This window comes from Sparus aurata, chromosome 23 (assembly GCF_900880675.1).
Source record: "Sparus aurata chromosome 23, fSpaAur1.1, whole genome shotgun sequence".
Lineage (NCBI taxonomy): Eukaryota > Metazoa > Chordata > Actinopteri > Spariformes > Sparidae > Sparus > Sparus aurata.
In genome coordinates this window covers 14,693,314-14,708,385 of record NC_044209.1, presented here as the reverse complement: position 1 = coordinate 14,708,385, position 15,072 = coordinate 14,693,314, and the positions used below count along the sequence as shown (strand labels likewise).

Below are 15,072 nucleotides of genomic sequence, written 5' to 3'. Positions count from 1 at the left end.
TTGCACACACACGAAAAAGTGGATCTTGTCTCAGGAAGGCCAGGGTTCCAGAGTACCAACTCCACGCCATTTTAATGTACATTTTTATGATGAGTAAAACAAAAAACAAAAAACAAAAAAAAAGGATGATTTAAAAGAAACGATTCTAAGCACTGAAAGTTATGGATTTCAGAAGAAGAGAAAATACCTTTTGTTTCTAAATCCGTAGCAGTTACATAATAACCAAATAATGGACTTTAAATGAAAATGGAGTGCTTTATATATAAATCTATATATTAAAATTGCTTTACATTTAAAAACAAAAAAAAAAAAGAGGTCAATGATTTTGATTGTGAAAAAAAAAGACCGTGAATAACATGCAAAATGCTGTATGTTTGAATCTTTATTGTGTTTTCTTAATGAGGTCCCGTCCTGACTGAATCAGGAACATTGTGCATTACTCTTTCTTTCCTCTTTCTCTCTCTCTATCTCTCTCTCATTCTCCCACAGCGGGTATTATTATTAATAGATAAATCAGACTTTTGTGGAACATTTTTCACAATTTGGAGGATGTTTGTAAAACATGAGCTGGTTGTAAAGGATCATGAAACTATGCACAAGTGTTTGGGGTTGGGGGGGTGGAAGATGGGGATTTTATGGCCTACTTCTACGTGGCTGATCTATTGCAGGGGTTTTTTGGGTTCCAATGTGTGTTGTTTTTTTTTGAGGGGGTAGAGGGGGTGGAGATGAGATTTGTCGAGCCCCCTGCCTCCAGCTTCCCTCCCCTGATTCAGATTGACCTAGCGCTACATCGCCATGCTGTGTATTCCTAAAACCAATGAGCGTCTCACTCTTTAGCACTGTGGGATTCTAGCCTGTCACCCTCAAGGGTTTTTTTCTCAGTTGTTACGGTTTTCTTGAGGGGTGGGATGGGGGGTATGGGATTAGGGCTGGGGTTTTTTTGTTTTTTTTTGTTTGGTTTTTTTTTTGCCTTTTTTTTCAATATTAAGTAAAAATGTCTGTACCGAGATTTAATGAAAAGTCAGTGGCTTGTAATGTTTTAATTTTTCTCTCTGTATATCTCTTTCTCCTCATAGAATGTGATTGTTAAATGACATGCACCGAAACAAATGTTTTCATGAACTATGGAGCTTCTTTCAAATATTAATAAAATAGCTTTTTTTTTCTTGTGGTTATTTGCCTATCTGCTTTTGTTCCACGAATCTGAGATCTCTCTTACTTCCTGGATTAGATGTCGCCCCTCACATGCGGTCAAATCATATTTCTTTAGTTACAGAGCTGGTGTCATTTCCTGTACATGTCTGCTGCACCATTATTTTAATGCCAGAAGTCACGTCAGGCTCTGAGGGCGAGCTGTCTGGGGCAGGCGTAGTAGTTGTCCTGTGGTTGTCGGATGTTGGGGTTAGCGTACACGGGGAAGTTGACTTCCTCCAGGTGTGAGGGGCCCTCGTGGTTATTTTGGGGGATTCCGGTACTCTGCTGCTTCCAGGTCATTTCCTCGTAGATTGGAACAGGGGGTTGTGGTGTTTGATGAGGCTTCATCTTCATCTTTGCCTACAACATATAACATTATTTCTTACCATTGTAGAAGTCAATGTATGTTCAGTTTGGAATGTTTATAAACTTATGCACTTATTTACTTATTGTATGTTTATCCTCAAGGCCTCAAGCTCCAGTATGTATTTGTTACTTGTAACTGTGTTCATCAGTTAATTTACAGATTGCCCTTTCAATTCATCGATAAATATTTGAGTCTGTAAAACAGGGTGACATCTTTAAAACTCTTGTTTTATCTGACTAACAATTCAAAACAGAAAGATATTCAGTTTACAATCATTAGAAAATGAAAAATAATTAAAAGAATAAGAGAGTTTTTGGCATCTCTGCTTAAACAAATATTAATTGGTTGTCAAATTTGTTTGCATGTTTGATACAGTAATGCCACTTTGGATTTTATTCCTTTAGAACAACTGTCTCATTTCAGCTGAGAAAAGAGAAAATTGCAATACACTGAACGAAACACTAATTTATAAACTCCTCTTGTAACTGTCTGCGTTGCAGGTCATCCTGAGGTCCCTTCAGTAAAAGTTGAAGTGAAAGTAACATGACTGTAACCGAAACTTAAAATAACAGTTTGTTTTAGACTGAAAGCATGATTGATTTTACTTAAAGGTCATTTTTGAGGCTGTATTTTGTTGCAGTTGTTAAAATCGGTCAAGATTTAGTTTTTACCACTTTGAGTAATGTAACAGATTTTGTGACTTACTTGAGAATTAACTCACTCAAACAGATGTCAGTTTGTTGCTGCTAAAGATGAAACATTAATTGAAGTTCATCTTAATATGACCCACTTGTACAGCTGACATTGTAATTTTGATTGACAGCAGTTGTCTGAAAAGTTAGTCAGTCAGAAGTACAGTAAAATAATGTGAGAGGGGGAAATGACACACACAGCAACAACTACTGAAAAACACTTGCGGTGTTGCTTCCCAACATGAAGTGACATGTCGATTTGAATCTGCATGTCACATGACTGCAATCTGAATGATATATTAGTTAAAGTTTCAATACTCACACATTTCTCTATGGCCAGCCAGCTGAGTGTGAGCAGAAGAAGGCCTGCTGCTGTAAAGACGGTCAAGAGCAGTGAAGGGTAGCTGGGAGGGCACCGGCATGAACTCCCTGCACCACAAACACACCAACACATTAGAATCTGAACAGTCGCCAGAAAGAAGTCTGACAGACAGATGCATTCAAGTGTGTGAGAGTCATACATGTGATATTGACATTTCTACAATACAAGTCATATCACGTTCGTATTACTTGTATCTGAGCTGACTTTCATGTCAGGTGGCGGTCTATCGGCGAGACAGCTGCCAAGCTTTCGAGGTGGTGTGTCAACATTTTAAGCATTAAACCACTGGAAGTTTTTAACCTGGTAAGCCTAAATGTGATCTTTTCTTACACCTTACCTAAAGTGGTTTTGTGCTTAAACCCATCAAGACCACAAGCACAGCACAGACTCAGGATTGAACCTGAAGAGACCACATCCGTGGTTTGTAGGAACGCACACTGCCAATATTTATTCTGGTTGGTTTTACTCCCAACAAACTGCAAGTGTGCATTGTGAGGGGTGAACCACATACCTGTCCCTTCAACCAACAAGAAAACCTTTTGAGCGCTGATGAAGATGATCTGCTCAGAGTTGTTCTCTCTGTAGCTCAGCTCCAACACGTAGAGTCCTGTGTCACTGGGCTTTAAATGTGATGTGGTCACATTTATCTGCAGGGAGTCCAGTCCTCCACGGAGCTGCAGACGGCCCCTGTGTTCCGGGTTGACCCTGACCTCGCCGCCCTCTGCCATCGACAGCAGGGTGGTCTGGCTCTGGGCATTGCGGTGGTAAAGGTGGAGGCCTGTGAGGCTGCTGTGCTCCAGCTGAGGGGTGCATGAGAGCTCAAGTGATTCGCTCTCTGACAGCTTCCTGAAGATCAACTCTGCATAGACTGAAATAATGACAGTTTTGGTCATGCTGCATGGCTCTGTCGAAGACAGTGTGGGGTCAGTCCACCACTTTGTTTCAGACTGTAATATCTCAACAACTATTGGATGGATTGTCCTGAGATTTCGTTCAGACATGTATGGTTCCAAGAGGATGAATCCCACTGACTCTGTTGATTTCTGGACTTTTCATCTCTTAACGCCACCCTGAGATAAACATGTGTCTTGTTTTTTGAACAATGTCTCAACAACTAGTGGACGGATTGCTGTGAAATTTAAAGCGATAAGATAAAAGAGCTGGAGATGATTCCAGCTGACATCCAATTTGAATGACAAATTAAGTGCAACATTAAACAGTAAATGTGCAGCAAGCATCTATGGAGAAAGATAGTTGATTGTTGAGTCTCATCCCCAGGTCGCCAATTACCAGCAAAAAAAAATAAAAAATATACAAAATAAAGACAAACTACACTGCATACACGTTATGTTAGAGAAATGTTATTGTGTGGGTAACAAAGCTAAAAAAATAAAAAATAAATAAGGCAAAATTAAGACTTTCATTTAGGATTACAACGAATATCAGTTTACATTCTTTTACTAAGATCTGAATTCCTCTTACCTTCAAAGAGCTGAATGAAAATGAGAACGCATGCAAAGTTCCTCTTCATGGCCTTTTCAGTTATAAAAGCACACAGAGCGAAGTCATATTGTACTCCTCCTATTTCCTTCACCTCTTATGAGACTTTGTGGACAGCCTCACTGTATTTATTGTTTCTCGCCTCAAAGCAGGAAGAGGACTTGCCGTTGACATACTGCGGTTGGTCTTGTATGCCGAGTCTGCCTTGCTGAGTTCTGAAACACAGGATGTTACGCCTTGAAGCCTCAAGACACTGAATGCACACCCCTTATGTAGAAAATTAAACAAATTACAAATTAAACAAATTTAAAATTAATTAATTAAAAAAAATTAATTACAGTAGTAATTTGCTATATTAAAAGTTCCACCTCCATCTACTATTGTTTTTTTCATAGCCTGACAGTGAACAGAATTGTCTTTAAGATCTGATTTGTAGCTATTCTGGCTGCTTTCGGGTTATGATATCATCACCTAAAAAGGGGAGTAATATCAGTTTCGTTCTGTCTCACCGGGTGTGTCTAGGGTGCACAAGATCAGTCTGAAATCGACTTCAGACAGTCTGGAGGGCAGTTGGTGTTGATAGTCAGTGGTTTTTAAAAAAACACAATGCCTTACTGAAAATTTCCAGCGGAAGTGGTTTGGTTGTTCTGTGAATGTGTATGTGTATGTGTCTGTAGATTAATGCACCCGAGAGAGTCCAGCAGCCATGCAATAAATGAATAAGAAAATATGTGTACATCTTTGTAACGCTTACAATGGCCCTGTTTTTATTTGATCAGAACAATTTGTATTCTTTTTAAACACATAGAAAACTGTTTTTTACGCGTAAGACATCAAAAAATATGAAAATAAAAACAGAAAATGAACTAAATACAGACTTAAAATGAAAGGCATAAATGAAATAAACACTGATAGGTGAAAAGTTAAAGTAAATGACTGAATAACTAAGTTGGAGGGTTGTCTATATGAGTGATGTAAGAAAAACAATGATACTTTGCCATCAGCAGGTTAAACTCAATAATTCTAGGTGTGAATTCTAACTATATTTTATACAATCAACAAAATACTGATGGAGCTTTTATTGTAGTTCACATACAAAAAGTATACATCCAAGCAGTATGAAAACACAGGGGAATACCCAAATGAGTGTTTACTTGATAAAGTTTTTGCTGGTGAAAAACACATTTGTTTACTTCAGTGAAACATCTTGGAAAACAGGAACATGTAAAGAACAGAAAAGCGAATGATTTCTGGGTATTTTGGTCTTGAAGACTAACTGAGCAGAGGCTACAAATATAACTTCCTTTAACATTTACTGAATCCTGGCTACTGTAGCTGTGCCTTTCAGGCTTATTTTTTTAAAAACATAAAGTAAGATATTCTTTCATTTCTGTACTTTTTTCACTACTTCTCTTATGTTTTCTTTTGACATTTTGGTGCACTGTAGCACTACGATGTCTGTGTATATAAGATACATATACACCTGACAGGGCCTCTCTCAGAGCCTGCACTTCCTCTCCAGTAACTCCCAAAGACTTTTTTTGTGCAAAATTAGCTACTTTTCTGTTCTTTCAGAGTTTTTTCCCTGCCTCAGCAGCACAGATGGTCACGGCAAGAAAAGCTAGGAGCGTTTTGTTATCTTTGCAAAAAAACAATACTCACTGTGCTTCCTATCTAAAAGTCCTGGCTGCTTCCTCATGGATTGTCCCTTTCTTGGCTCTGAGTCTCATGACCTCCATCTCTTTGGGCGGTGCTTCATGACTCCTCCCACTCAGTTGGGTATCAGTTGTGTGCTCATCAGCAGCTGATTGGGCTCAGGTGTGCAGTGCTGCTGGGATGAGGCTGATTGTCTGCATAAAAGTTAAAAAACGCTCCACAGCTCAGACAGGTTGGTTGCCAGTGGGTCAGGCAGGAGCGTTTGTATTCTTGACCAGCTTGCTGTTTTGAACTACATTAATGGAGACCTTGTTTTTTTGGGCAAACCTCCTCATTGGACTCGGTGTTAGGTCAGCGTTTGCCTTCCCACCGAAACATTACACACAACATGCGCTGCTACAGGGACCTCAGATCAGCATTGAGCAACAGAAGGCCCCGGCTGATGAACGAGAGCAAGTGAACACTGTCAGGGTGACCTGCCATCCGGACTCGTTGGAGGTTGTTATCAAAGCCGACATGTTTGGAGTCGGAGCTCCTGTTAACAGTGATGAGTTGCGCCTCGGTGTGGAGCACAGTGATTACTGTAGAGCCACAGCGTCTTCAGGAGATGAGTATGCAATCATTGTTGGACTAATGGACTGCGGAACCAAACACTGGGTAATGGTTAATTTATTGCAATTCGCACACATCTCATCACGACCTCTAGTCCTAAACACACCTTCTCTCCACAGATGACCGAGGACTCCCTGGTCTACACGAACCTCCTCATGTACTCTCCTGTTGCCTCTCCAGATGGTGTGATTCGAATGGAGGAGGCTGTGATTCCCATTGAGTGTCATTACGAAAGGTCTGTCTGCCTTTTTTTTTTTTTTTTTTTAAAGTCTGTCTTTATAGTTCTGTGGGCAAAACCTCGCTTTTTAAAAATCCTTGTTTTGTTCCCCAGGAAGTACAGTTTGTCTAGTTCTTCACTGACGCCTACCTGGATCCCCTTCATATCGACACAAGCTGCAGTGGAAACCTTGGAGTTTGACTTGAGAGTTATGACAAGTGGGTTTTGCGCACCTCTTAAATGGCTTGTTTGTCTACATCTTGGCTTACCGCAATTGTCCTTTTTGGGTAGATGACTGGCTGTACCAAAGAAGTTCCAAAGTGTATTTCCTCGGTGACCCCATCGCCATCGAGGCCTCCGTCAGAGTTGGACATCACATGGGCCTCAGAGTATTCATTAGCAGCTGTGTGGCCACACTTGACCCGGACATATACTCTGTGCCTCGATACATCTTCATTGAAAATGGGTGAGCCCTTGAAATGCTTAAAGGCACACTTGATGCTAAATGATGTGCAATATTGTGTGAAGCCTTTCCAGCTGCAGAGGAGCTCTGTGGAGTCTGGAAAAACTGCCTCAGGTGATGCTTGAGTTGGTTAATGTGTGGGCCAAAGAGTAAATGAGGTTACAGACATTATGTAGCTTGTTCGACGTCTCTGTTTGAGGCTACATTACTGCCTTTCACAGGTGAGGAGGATTAAAGGTTTTTATGTGGGGAGGGTTGGCGTTTGCAGGCCCTCAGCCAAACTGCAACATTACTTATTAGGCTACATTGTCTTTGGCTCTGGTTTATGACCTAGCAAGCTAGTTTGATAGCCAAATATTCAAATAAATACTTAAATATGAGGGTTGCGGTTAACCCTATACTTTTGCACATTTCATTTTGTATACAGTAAAATATACTGACAGATTCTGGCCTAAACAAAATTTTTAGCAAATTTGTAGAGAACTGCATTTCTGCAGATTAGCCACCACTAGCATAACTCACCTGAATCTGTCCCCAACTGGTTTGCAATGCTAAATCAATACTCTTGAGGCTACAGTGATGACCTTCTCCACATAGGTGCCTGGTTGACTCCCAGCTTCCAGGTTCAAAGTCTCACTACTTGCCCCGCACACAGGATGACAAGCTGTACTTGGTCATTGATGCCTTTAGGTTTCATGATGAGGACAGAGGAGAGGTGAGTCTGTATTTAATTTAGTGTCTTAATTGAGCATGCACAATATATTTCCACTTTTTTTTTTTTTTTTTTTTTTTTCCCCCCTCTCTTACAGCTCTACATCACCTGTCACATGAATGCGGTTCCAGTAAATGATGCACAGGCAACAAACAAGGCATGCACTTATCTACATGGAAGGTGAGTGTGAGCCATCTGAAATATTTCAATTTGAACAACAAAACAAATGAACAGAAAATGTGTACTAAGAAATGACTTTGTTTTTTTTGGGGGGGTTTTTTTTCAGATGGCGGTCAGCTGATGGTAATGACTACTTGTGTGGTCAGTGTCAAAGCCAAAATGAAGTTGAACAAGCCCACAGTCTGCCCAGCAGCCCGGGAAAGTTCAGTCCTCGTGGGTTTGGGAAGCCAGCTGAGCCTGAAGCCTCCTGGAGGAGCGGACTGAAGACTAAAGGTTGGGTTTGTTGTACAAACTAGACACATCTGAGGAAAAAATGGGAATTTGTTCTTGGATGCTGACTCCAGAGGAACATCACCTGCAACAAAGACTTTTTAGATGACATAATATTTTGTTTTTGTAGTGTGGGAACAGGAGGCAAGAGTGGGTCCAATGCTGGTCTTGCCAGCAATGCAGAAAAGTGGGCCTCTACCTGTGGAAGAGCTGCCTCCCCTTCTCAATAAGATCAGCAGACCTGCTCTGTATGGCAGCCAGTGGAGAAGTGGAGTAAAAGACAGAGGAACTTGTAAGAACGAGACTTGTCTTATTGGCCCCATAACTTTTGACAATCAAGTGTCTGCTGAGAAAGGTGGTGTTCAAAGAACTCTGCAAAGAAACATCTAGATGCTAAACTGTTTGTTCTAGATCTGGAGAAGGGACTGCTTCCTGGTCCATCTTCACCAGATGATGTGGAGGATCAGAGTTTTGCTTCTGAGCAGGATAAAGATTTCAAAAGTGGAAAAGATCTAATGGGTAAAGTTTGAACATACTTTTAAAATGTCACTTTTAATGAAATGGCTAACCAACAACTTCTCTAATTGCAGATGGAGACACAGAAAGTGAAGTTGATGATCCTCTGGTCACCATGAACTCAGAAGACGCAGCGCTGGACAATAACGGCACAGCAGCCCTGAGTGATGTCAGCCCCACTGCTCTGTTCACATTGGATGTGACAACGCTGTCAAATGCAACCGCTACAGACTCTGACCTTTCAGATACAAAAGACCCAAAGAGATAATAAACATTTAAAACAATTTTGTTTTTTGATTTGACTGCACATCATGCAGGATGGAACTGTCTTTACTGGCTGTATGTGTACAGAAGTCTGCAGTATAAACTAGTTGCTCTGCTGGCAGGAAACGTTGACATTGGGATGGAGGACACATGTGCTTGGTTCTAAATCTGCCGTCCTAACACTGAACAGGTTTTTAGTGTGTATATATTCACACTGAGAAACTAAAATCTGGTTGGGAAAGTTCACTTTTTCCAAAATATACTACACAAAGAAAATCAGAAGTTTGCTCTTTTGAAAACAAGCACTGAATATTTTCGTAGTTGACTTGAAAATTAATCTCCAAGATTGCACTCATCTTAAATGAAATTGACACCTAACTGTTAGAACAATGTACAGGTAGTATGACTTTGCCAGGTGTCATCCAACTGCAGCTTGAAAATGTCACTGCCAAATTGAACTTCAGGGGCAGCAAAATGTATCGGATTATAAACCTCAATTTTCTAGCTGAACAGTTTCCCATTTTCACTCAAATGTAGCATATTAATATGACTGCTGTATACTTCACAACTTTTCCTTACACTATTGTACACACTGAATCTGATTAATTTTAAACAGTTATCTACACTATCACTAATGAAAGTTGCTATTATGGATAAAATTTAAATTTGAGGCTAGACTCTGTCCATGATTAGATTTTGGTCATTGTTAAATACTGATATGGCATAATTGTCTTTTCTGGCTGCATTACAGTTAAGTGATGTCATTTATTGTACCTGTGTTCTAATACTTCTACCCTGACCTCCGCCTGATGAATTTTAAATCAAGTCTCATTGTGAAGTTTTAAAAAGATTGAGATAATGTTTTACAGTTAGATCGGAGGATATAAGTTTTGTTGAGTCATGATAAATAGACTCAGGATAAGCTGATTATGGTGAATTTCCATTATCAGAATAATTGTGAATATCCTCATATTAGCTCAAAACATACAGTCCCACAGTATATTGGTTACCTTACTGTTTGTCTCTCCCAGGCTTGTCACCACGCCCTTTTTGAGGATGCCCGAGCATCTAATTTTCCAGATCTAGCATTGTAAAGTCTGGCTCTCTCCCTTCTGTATGTGGAACCTACCTGAAATGTATTCATTAAAGAAAAACATCATTTTCTACACCATGTCTTGCAATTGTGCCTTCACCTGTGACCAATAAACATGTAAAATTAAATATCTCTCAGATCTGACAATGCTGCCACGACCCATTCACTGGATTTGAAATCGATCTATTTATACACGAGCATACGTGTAAATTCTCTATATGCACCCATGTAATGTTGACTCTGGGCCAATCATATGCAGTATCTCAGTGTGGCTGCAGCTTTGACCAATTCGCCCACATCAGTTAATGAGTAATTGCTTCCAGCTGTCCTCCCAGTGTGGTTTGACTGGTCTGAACTGGGAAGTGTTTGAGATACTGGGAGGATTATCTCAGATATCTTCTGCATCTTATTTATAATTCCGTCACAACTGGAGTTTCCACATTCTCCGGTCGTTATGATGGTAGGTCACTCTGCCTCTCTGGCACTGCTGCTGTCATTTGCCTGCGTTGTTGCAGATGCTATCCGTCCTTTAAAAGATGGACCCATGATCGACGCTGAAGGAAGGGAATATAAATCTGCGACAGTAAGAGCTGATGCAGAAGAAATCAGCAGACCACAACTCAAAGACAGATTCAGTGTCCGTGTGCAGTGCACAGGAAAGACTATGATCATTGTGGTAAAGGATGACATGTATAAAAACGGACATCTTATGTCTCCTGGGGAGCTTTCTCTGGGAGACACGGGACATTCACAGAGGAGTCAGTGCCGAGCTGTTTCTGCTGGTGACAGTGAATACATCATTGAAGCTGAACTGCAAGACTGTGGCTCTAAGTTAACTGTAAGTTCTCACTGTTTGATAGTGACTGTGATGGATTTCTTTATTTATTTATGGCTGTTCAAAAGATTTGAATGTGTTTTTCAATGAATCTCCAGATATCTGAGGACTACGTGACCTACTCAAACCAGCTGGTAATCTCACCAGCTGCCAATTATCATGCCATTACAAGGATGACCCATACTGTAGTTCCTGTTTCCTGTCACTTTCAAAGGTGGGATTTTGTCATTGTTTTGTAGGGTGGAGCTGCAGTTTTACACTTCTTCATAAAGGCTGATGTGTTAAACTTTCTGGAACAGGACACACTTGGTGAGCAGTGTTGCTGAGCAGCCGCCCCTGACCCTCTCTCCTCCTCCTGCAACAGAGCAGTTGGCTTTCTCTCTAAAGTTGATGACCGGTATGTGTGAACTCCAATGTTTTTTCTTGATTAGTGTGCATGTACTGATGTTTGTGTCTGCACATAGATGACTGGACACATGAGATGTCCTCCAGTGTCTTCTACCTTGGAGACCTCTTGCACTTCCAGGCATCTTACATCGGTCCTGATTCAGGACAAAGACGACTCTTCATTGACAGCTGTGTTGCTACTCTGTCACCTGATGCAACATCAGTCCCCAGATACTACTTCATAGAAAACCATGGGTAAGAGTAGTTCAAATCAACTTCTACAGTACATTAAATGACATGCACGTGACAATGTTTTTATCAGGTGCCTGACTGATGCAAAAGAGGGAGGATCAAACACTCTGTTCAAACCCAGAGGGAGGGCTCATTCGCTTCACCTGCAGCTTAATGCTTTCCTGTTTCAACAAGATTCAAGGAACTCAGTGAGCCACTTACAATCATTATTATTTTATTTAAGTTTTGAAATTCTCCAAGGCTGTGTAATGACATCTCTGTGGTCTCTTTCTCATAGATATTTATCACTTGCTGGCTGAAAGCTACCTCTGAAATGTGGAGGAGTAGCCCCATCAACAAGGCCTGTAACTTTGTGCATTCAGGGTGAGTTATTTTTCTTCTGTAGTGCCTTTCTTAACCATACAGTGCCTTGTATAGCTTAGTCTGCACTATATGTATACATATGTTGACTCTGGTATTACTGCAGATGATAAATGTCCAGCCCTGAAAACCAAACATATGCTCGAATGATGAATGGTCATTGTACCTTTTTAAATAATATATCTTGTACTAAATTAAGGGCCATCAGTTATGTTGACAAGATTTTAAATTTAAAGTAATTAACGAAGTTCCCAAAGGAACATTTTAAAAGGAATGATTAGTCATTATTTCTCTTAACAATACTTGTTACTCCAGGGAAACTACAAACTGCCGGTTTGTGAATCACACATACGAAATCACAACTATACAGTATGATTATCTGGCTTTAATATATTTGCAGTAGACAAACTGTACAGCTTAAGTAAAAAATTATGTGTCTGTTTTCTCATCAGATGGAAAAATGTGGATGGGAGAGATGACGTGTGTCAATGCTGTGACAGCAACTGTCACAAAAGCTCTCCTGACTGGAACAATAAGACACATCTGAGACGTCTGATCCCTGAAGGTTTGCTGAATCTCTTGAGTTTCATAAGTGTAAACCTGCTATTTCATCCTACTAACATTTTCATTCATTGTTTCAGATATCATGGCTTGTGGCACTGTGACTCTCGGCCCTCTGATAATAGTCCCCAGCAAATAGGCAACGAACAAAGGACTGGACAACATCAGATTTGTCATTTTAATTTTGTGGCATGGTGACATTAAAAGCAACCATCCTGACTTAAAAGAGCCCGTTTAAAATGCTGAGCAAGTTCTGTGTCCTTCTCAATAATTTTATTACATGGAATAGGCCTTCAATATAACAGCAGATCAATCTTCAAAGGAAATATATCATCACTTTTGTTAAAATGTCACTATTTTATTTTGCAGGCGTTAACCGGAACAGGTATTATAGCGGCGGTAGGTGTTTGCCTCTGCCTTGACTTGACTGTGGTGGTTCACTGCCCTCCAGTGGTCACAGTGAAGAACTGCAACTCTAATTTAAAATGCTCAATTTTACAGGAAATGTCACTTTTATCATATGTAACCTACAAATTAATAGGCTGATCACTGGTGTAATTACAATCATATAAATATGTGTAACGTTAACAAAGTTGTTTCAATAGTTTTTTCTAGTGTGGATGAACTACTTAAAATCATTTTGTCATTTCTATCCAGCAGTGTCATTTTCTTAACCGCTACAATACAATGTTACACGCAGCTAATGAGACATGCACCTGTAAGTTAGGCCAGTTTTTAGTAGCCTTCATGCTAGCTAGGCTAATCATGCTGTACAAATTGTGCTGTGAGAGGCTAATGGGGCCGATAACTTTGCGGTACAGCTGTCCTCAAAGACGGAGAAATCAACTTTTCACATCCTCCATTGTTTGACTGTTGGGCCTTTTAACGTTTGCCCTAATCAACCTCCATTTAGAAATTACTGCACTGCCCTCTTGTGGTCACATCGAGTAACTTCATCTGCACGTTCGTTGCTTCAAGCTACAGACATTAGCATAGTAACACTTCCGGTTAAAGCATTCAAAATTAAAAGTTTGACCAATAACGGGTGTACTTGTGCACTCTGACCACCCGAGGACGCTGTTTGGTCATGATTTAAGCCCTCATCTATTGGGGCAGGTGACAACTGTGAGAACTACGAGTTATTAAACGAATTAAAAGAACAATTGAGGAAAAAAATGAAGTTATCAAATGATTGCAGAGGCTTAAACATTGTGGGCATTGTGATTGTAAGTCCAGCTGTATTGCTGCTAAAGAGAATACATGAAGTTAACACAGCACAAAATAAAACAACTCAACACTTCAGGCTGCTATTAATCTTTGTAATACTGCCACAATAATTACATAAAAATTGCAACTGGACAATCGTTGTGACTCATTGCCCTGACACAGGGTGGAACTTGTACACTTAATTAAATTGGTTGATTACATCATGTGTCAGTGTCACCTTTTCAATATGTACAGCTATTAGCTTGATTACTGGTATAGTACAATACTATCTATATTTGTAACATTAAGAAAGAGCTGTTTTAATATCTCTGATGTAAAGAGACTAATTTTCCCTCTTACTTCTATCCATTATTCTCATCGTCTCAAGAAGTCTGCAATTGTAGGTGAGGCCAGCTTTGTGTAGCCTTCTTGATAGCTAAGCTAATCACACTGGCACCCCCCATCAGAGGGCATTTACACATTCACACACCTACCAATATATTTGGGAAACAGATAGGCACCAAAAACAACGTCTGCAACGTTCTCTGATGATTAAACATTTCAGAGAAAGAGTTAACTACTCTTTATGTGTTCAGTGTACAGGTTGGCACCAAACCCACATATTAATTTTTATAATGTTTTTATGAGTGTTTACAGCTACCAATGTATGTAACTGTACGTCTAGCTGCTCCCATTCAAAGTCAAGATAGAATATGCAGCATAGTAGTAGTAGTAGTAGTAATAAAAACTACATATTTATGATAGTGGCCTACTGCAACTTTCCTATTTTTTTTTTTACCACTAAATGCTATTTTATACATTATAAAATAAGATAATGTTCTGTCATGGAGTGTATCACAGTTAAATATTTATATCGAAGTTTTCAACTTCACAAACAGAACAACCCTTGACCCTGTTTTTCGCTCTCTTCTGCCACCAGGTGCTGCTCATGAGGGAAATGTTGCTCTCTGCAGCTGAAGTAATCAAGGAGTTTGGTGAAGATCAAGACTCGAACTCACAACCTCAGAACTGCTAACAGGGCCTCTATCAGGCTGAGATACTGGATGTGATTGATGCTTTTTGTTTCTTTCCCATTTCACTCTTTTGAACCTCAACAACAAAATCAATCACGACTCAAGCCCATGACCTCAAAACTTCCCACCCTGGTTTTACCCCGCTGTGCTAACGGGGTGCAACAACCAAAGAGTCTCTCAGAGGTTTTTACTTGTTCTTCTGAGCAGTAACTCCATAAAGAGTCAGGCTCTTTTGACACATCTCTTTTCTGAGTGCTTTTACATTTTATTTATAATTGTTGGACTTCAAAAGTCACTGAGTCTTATGAGATCAAACTCT

At 40.0% G+C, this 15,072-nt stretch overlaps 3 protein-coding genes across 4 annotated transcripts; 2 read left to right on the top strand and 1 right to left on the bottom strand.

Moving 5' to 3' along the window:
• Positions 1-309: 309 nt before the first annotated feature.
• On the bottom strand, positions 310-5,850 carry LOC115576365 (uncharacterized). Of its 2 annotated transcripts, XM_030408938.1 has the most exons (5): positions 5,798-5,850; positions 4,118-4,350; positions 3,147-3,503; positions 2,576-2,682; positions 310-1,554 (listed from the first exon to the last, which is right to left on the bottom strand). In XM_030408938.1, exons 2-5 carry the CDS (start codon positions 4,164-4,166, stop codon positions 1,336-1,338), a joined length of 732 nt encoding a protein of 243 aa, XP_030264798.1. In that variant the 5' UTR covers positions 4,167-4,350; positions 5,798-5,850; the 3' UTR covers positions 310-1,335. The 2 variants fall into 2 exon arrangements, with proteins under 2 accessions (XP_030264798.1, XP_030264799.1); XM_030408939.1 differs by lacking the exon at positions 5,798-5,850 and having other exon boundaries at positions 4,118-4,362.
• Positions 5,851-6,002: 152 nt separating this feature from the next.
• Positions 6,003-9,045, top strand: LOC115576364 (zona pellucida sperm-binding protein 3-like). Its single transcript, XM_030408937.1, has 10 exons — positions 6,003-6,448; positions 6,523-6,638; positions 6,735-6,838; positions 6,912-7,086; positions 7,681-7,798; positions 7,893-7,975; positions 8,082-8,248; positions 8,376-8,537; positions 8,657-8,764; positions 8,836-9,045. Exons 1-10 carry the CDS (start codon positions 6,092-6,094, stop codon positions 9,027-9,029), a joined length of 1,584 nt encoding a protein of 527 aa, XP_030264797.1. The 5' UTR covers positions 6,003-6,091; the 3' UTR covers positions 9,030-9,045.
• Positions 9,046-10,435: 1,390 nt separating this feature from the next.
• Positions 10,436-13,165, top strand: LOC115575015 (zona pellucida sperm-binding protein 3-like). Its single transcript, XM_030406754.1, has 8 exons — positions 10,436-10,956; positions 11,052-11,167; positions 11,253-11,350; positions 11,418-11,595; positions 11,663-11,780; positions 11,870-11,955; positions 12,405-12,517; positions 12,594-13,165. The coding sequence occupies exons 1-8, from the start codon at positions 10,573-10,575 to the stop codon at positions 12,650-12,652; spliced, it is 1,152 nt and encodes a 383-aa protein (XP_030262614.1). The 5' UTR covers positions 10,436-10,572; the 3' UTR covers positions 12,653-13,165.
• Positions 13,166-15,072: the final 1,907 nt, after the last annotated feature.